The sequence below is a fragment of the Myotis brandtii genome, unplaced genomic scaffold (assembly GCF_000412655.1).
Source record: "Myotis brandtii unplaced genomic scaffold, ASM41265v1 scaffold332, whole genome shotgun sequence".
Classification (NCBI taxonomy): domain Eukaryota; kingdom Metazoa; phylum Chordata; class Mammalia; order Chiroptera; family Vespertilionidae; genus Myotis; species Myotis brandtii.
The window spans coordinates 2789967-2792229 of record NW_005362797.1 but is presented as its reverse complement, the minus strand read 5'-3'; the positions used below and the strand labels follow the sequence as shown (position 1 = coordinate 2792229).

At 46.0% G+C, this 2263-nt stretch overlaps 1 protein-coding gene across 4 annotated transcripts in view; it reads left to right on the top strand.

Annotated features, from left to right (window-relative positions):
* PPP4R3A (protein phosphatase 4, regulatory subunit 3A) overlaps positions 1–1324 on the top strand; it is a 34087-nt gene extending 32763 nt beyond the window's left edge. For 2 of the 4 annotated variants that reach the window (XM_014543685.1, XM_014543683.1), the window contains exon 14: positions 898–1216. In XM_014543685.1, coding sequence (XP_014399171.1) covers positions 898–1041 — 144 coding nt within the window. In that variant the 3' untranslated portion in view covers positions 1042–1216. Of the gene's footprint in view, positions 1–686; positions 784–897 lie in introns of all 4 variants that reach the window. The other 2 variants (XR_001363065.1, XM_014543687.1) reach the window with 2 other exon arrangements.
* Positions 1325–2263: the final 939 nt, after the last annotated feature.

Below are 2263 nucleotides of genomic sequence, written 5' to 3'. Positions count from 1 at the left end.
ACAGTCACTCTGATTGGCTGGTGGGTGTGGCTTGGGCATAGCAAAGGTGCAGTCAATTTGCATGTTTCTCTTTTATTAGAGTTTTATTTACACAATAAAATGGGGGTGATGACTGCACAATAATGTGAATGTATTTAATATCAATGAACTGTACTCTTCAAAATGGCTGATGGTAAATTTTATGTATTTTAACAAAATTATAAAAGTAATATATGCTCATAACAAAAAAATACAAGGACACATTAACAAATAGTCATTCCTCCCTCAACTTGTACAAATAATTTAAGCTTCTATCACATAACATAGAGATGCCATTAGCTTACACTGTTAAGCCAACATTTTCTGAGAGGGGTAAACATTCCTTTATCAGAATTAAGATCAAAATTACAATACTGCTTCTGTTTAGGAGGCAACGTATGAAGCAGAGAAATTTTTTTTTATGCAGAGGTGGACGGGGTACGGGGGATGGAGGGCCACTGCTTAGTGATTAGTATATGATCTGTGTGTTCCCTAAAGTGTATGTCCTAACTGGATAGAGACTTAGGAGGAAATAATTCTTATTAAAGTAGTGGTAGAACAGGGAGAAGATGAGAAAGATGATTATAAACCCTTTTACTAGTACATGCATCACCTTCAACCTCAAAATTATAAAATCATACAGGGAAATGTTCTTATTCTGATTTTAGGGATTAAGTGACTTTTAAGAGGTAACCTGTCGCCCTGGCTGGTATGAATCAGTTGAGCGTCAACCTGTGCACCAGGAGGTTGCTGGTTCAATTCCAGGTCAGTTCATGTGCCTGGGTTTCTGGCTCCATGCCTGGTAGGGAGTGTGCAGGAGGCAGCCAATCAGTGTTTCTCATTGATGTTTCTCTCTCTCTCTCCCTTCCTCTCTTAAAGAACTTGTCCTGCTCATCCAGCTATTCGAAACCTTCCAACACATGGGCACCATTCAGTTTACAGAAGGAAGTAAAGAATGCTGAGTCAGCTCCTTCTGAATGTGAGGTAGGATCTCCAGCCAATGAACTGCTGAAACATCAGTGATCATGAACCAAGACACAGCAGCTATCTGCCCCCAAAACAAATTCCTGACCTGGCTGCGGCCTAGGGACTGTCAACTAGGGACAAATTCTCTCCCCACGGTGGGAAGTCTCACCACTGGTAGAAAGCTTTTGTCCTGTGTATGTATGATGGTAAAATAAAAAACTTTTGAAAATCCCTTCCTCCTCTTTCCAAACGAATTAGGGTCAATGTGAAAAAAATTCTGGCCATACAGGCATCCCTTACTTTACAGAACAAGCCTTCTAAATAAAGATGAGTGTGGATACAACTACCCATTTTCTAACCGATTTTACGAAACGGGCTATTGCATTAATTAAGGAATTACTGAATTTCTGGTGCAAAGGAAAACCACATAGGCTCGAAGTTTTAGTTCCTGCGCAGTCCCCCACTTTCTTCTCTGTCACTCTGACTTCCACACCTTCCCTTTAGGAAACCCTAACTGCCCATTAGGCTCCTGGGACCACACACCTCCTTGCCAGTCCAACAAGGTGCGACAAAACTCGGCTGCAATGCCACATTTTACCGGCAGATGCCGCAGCCCTAACACTTGACAGCCAACTTTCAAATTACTAACAAACGGGCAGCCATTTGGTGCCTATTGTATACTTGCCTAGCATTATGGTGGGCGCTTCAGGTCAAACCTGCACTGGTGGGGTAACACGTGACAATGGGATTAGTTAAATCGTATAAAGTGCTTTGAACAATGACCGAATTACGGTGAGGCGGCAAAGAAGGGCCGGAACGCGGGTCTGCTGCAGCTGTTTCAGCAGGGAGGACCGGGCCTTTGCTTTCCATTCAGTTGGGGCCCTTGTCCTTTTTCCTGGCGCTTGCCACCAAGCTGCTTCTATGTCCACCACTTTGAAGTCCGGAATTTGGCTCCTCTCTGGCAAAGTGGCAGTGGTGGTGGGGGCAGGGGAAGTGGTGTCAGTTGGGCCTGGCCCAGGTCAATGTGGCCACATTACCGGCTTCCTAAAGGAACTTCTAGAAGGCTGACAGCCCGGGAGGTGGCACTGTGGTGAGAAAGAGGTCACGCTCCCAGGGTCCGAAAGGTCGGCGACCGCTGGAACTCAAAGTTTCCTCCTCTACACTCCGGGCCTGCGCCCCATCTGCCTGCGAGACCCACCCCGGCGCGTAAGGCTTGGCTCTCCAGTCACTGGCGCCAAGGGGGCCTCTTGGTACCAGGGCTGCGGCTCCTCGCGCCCCA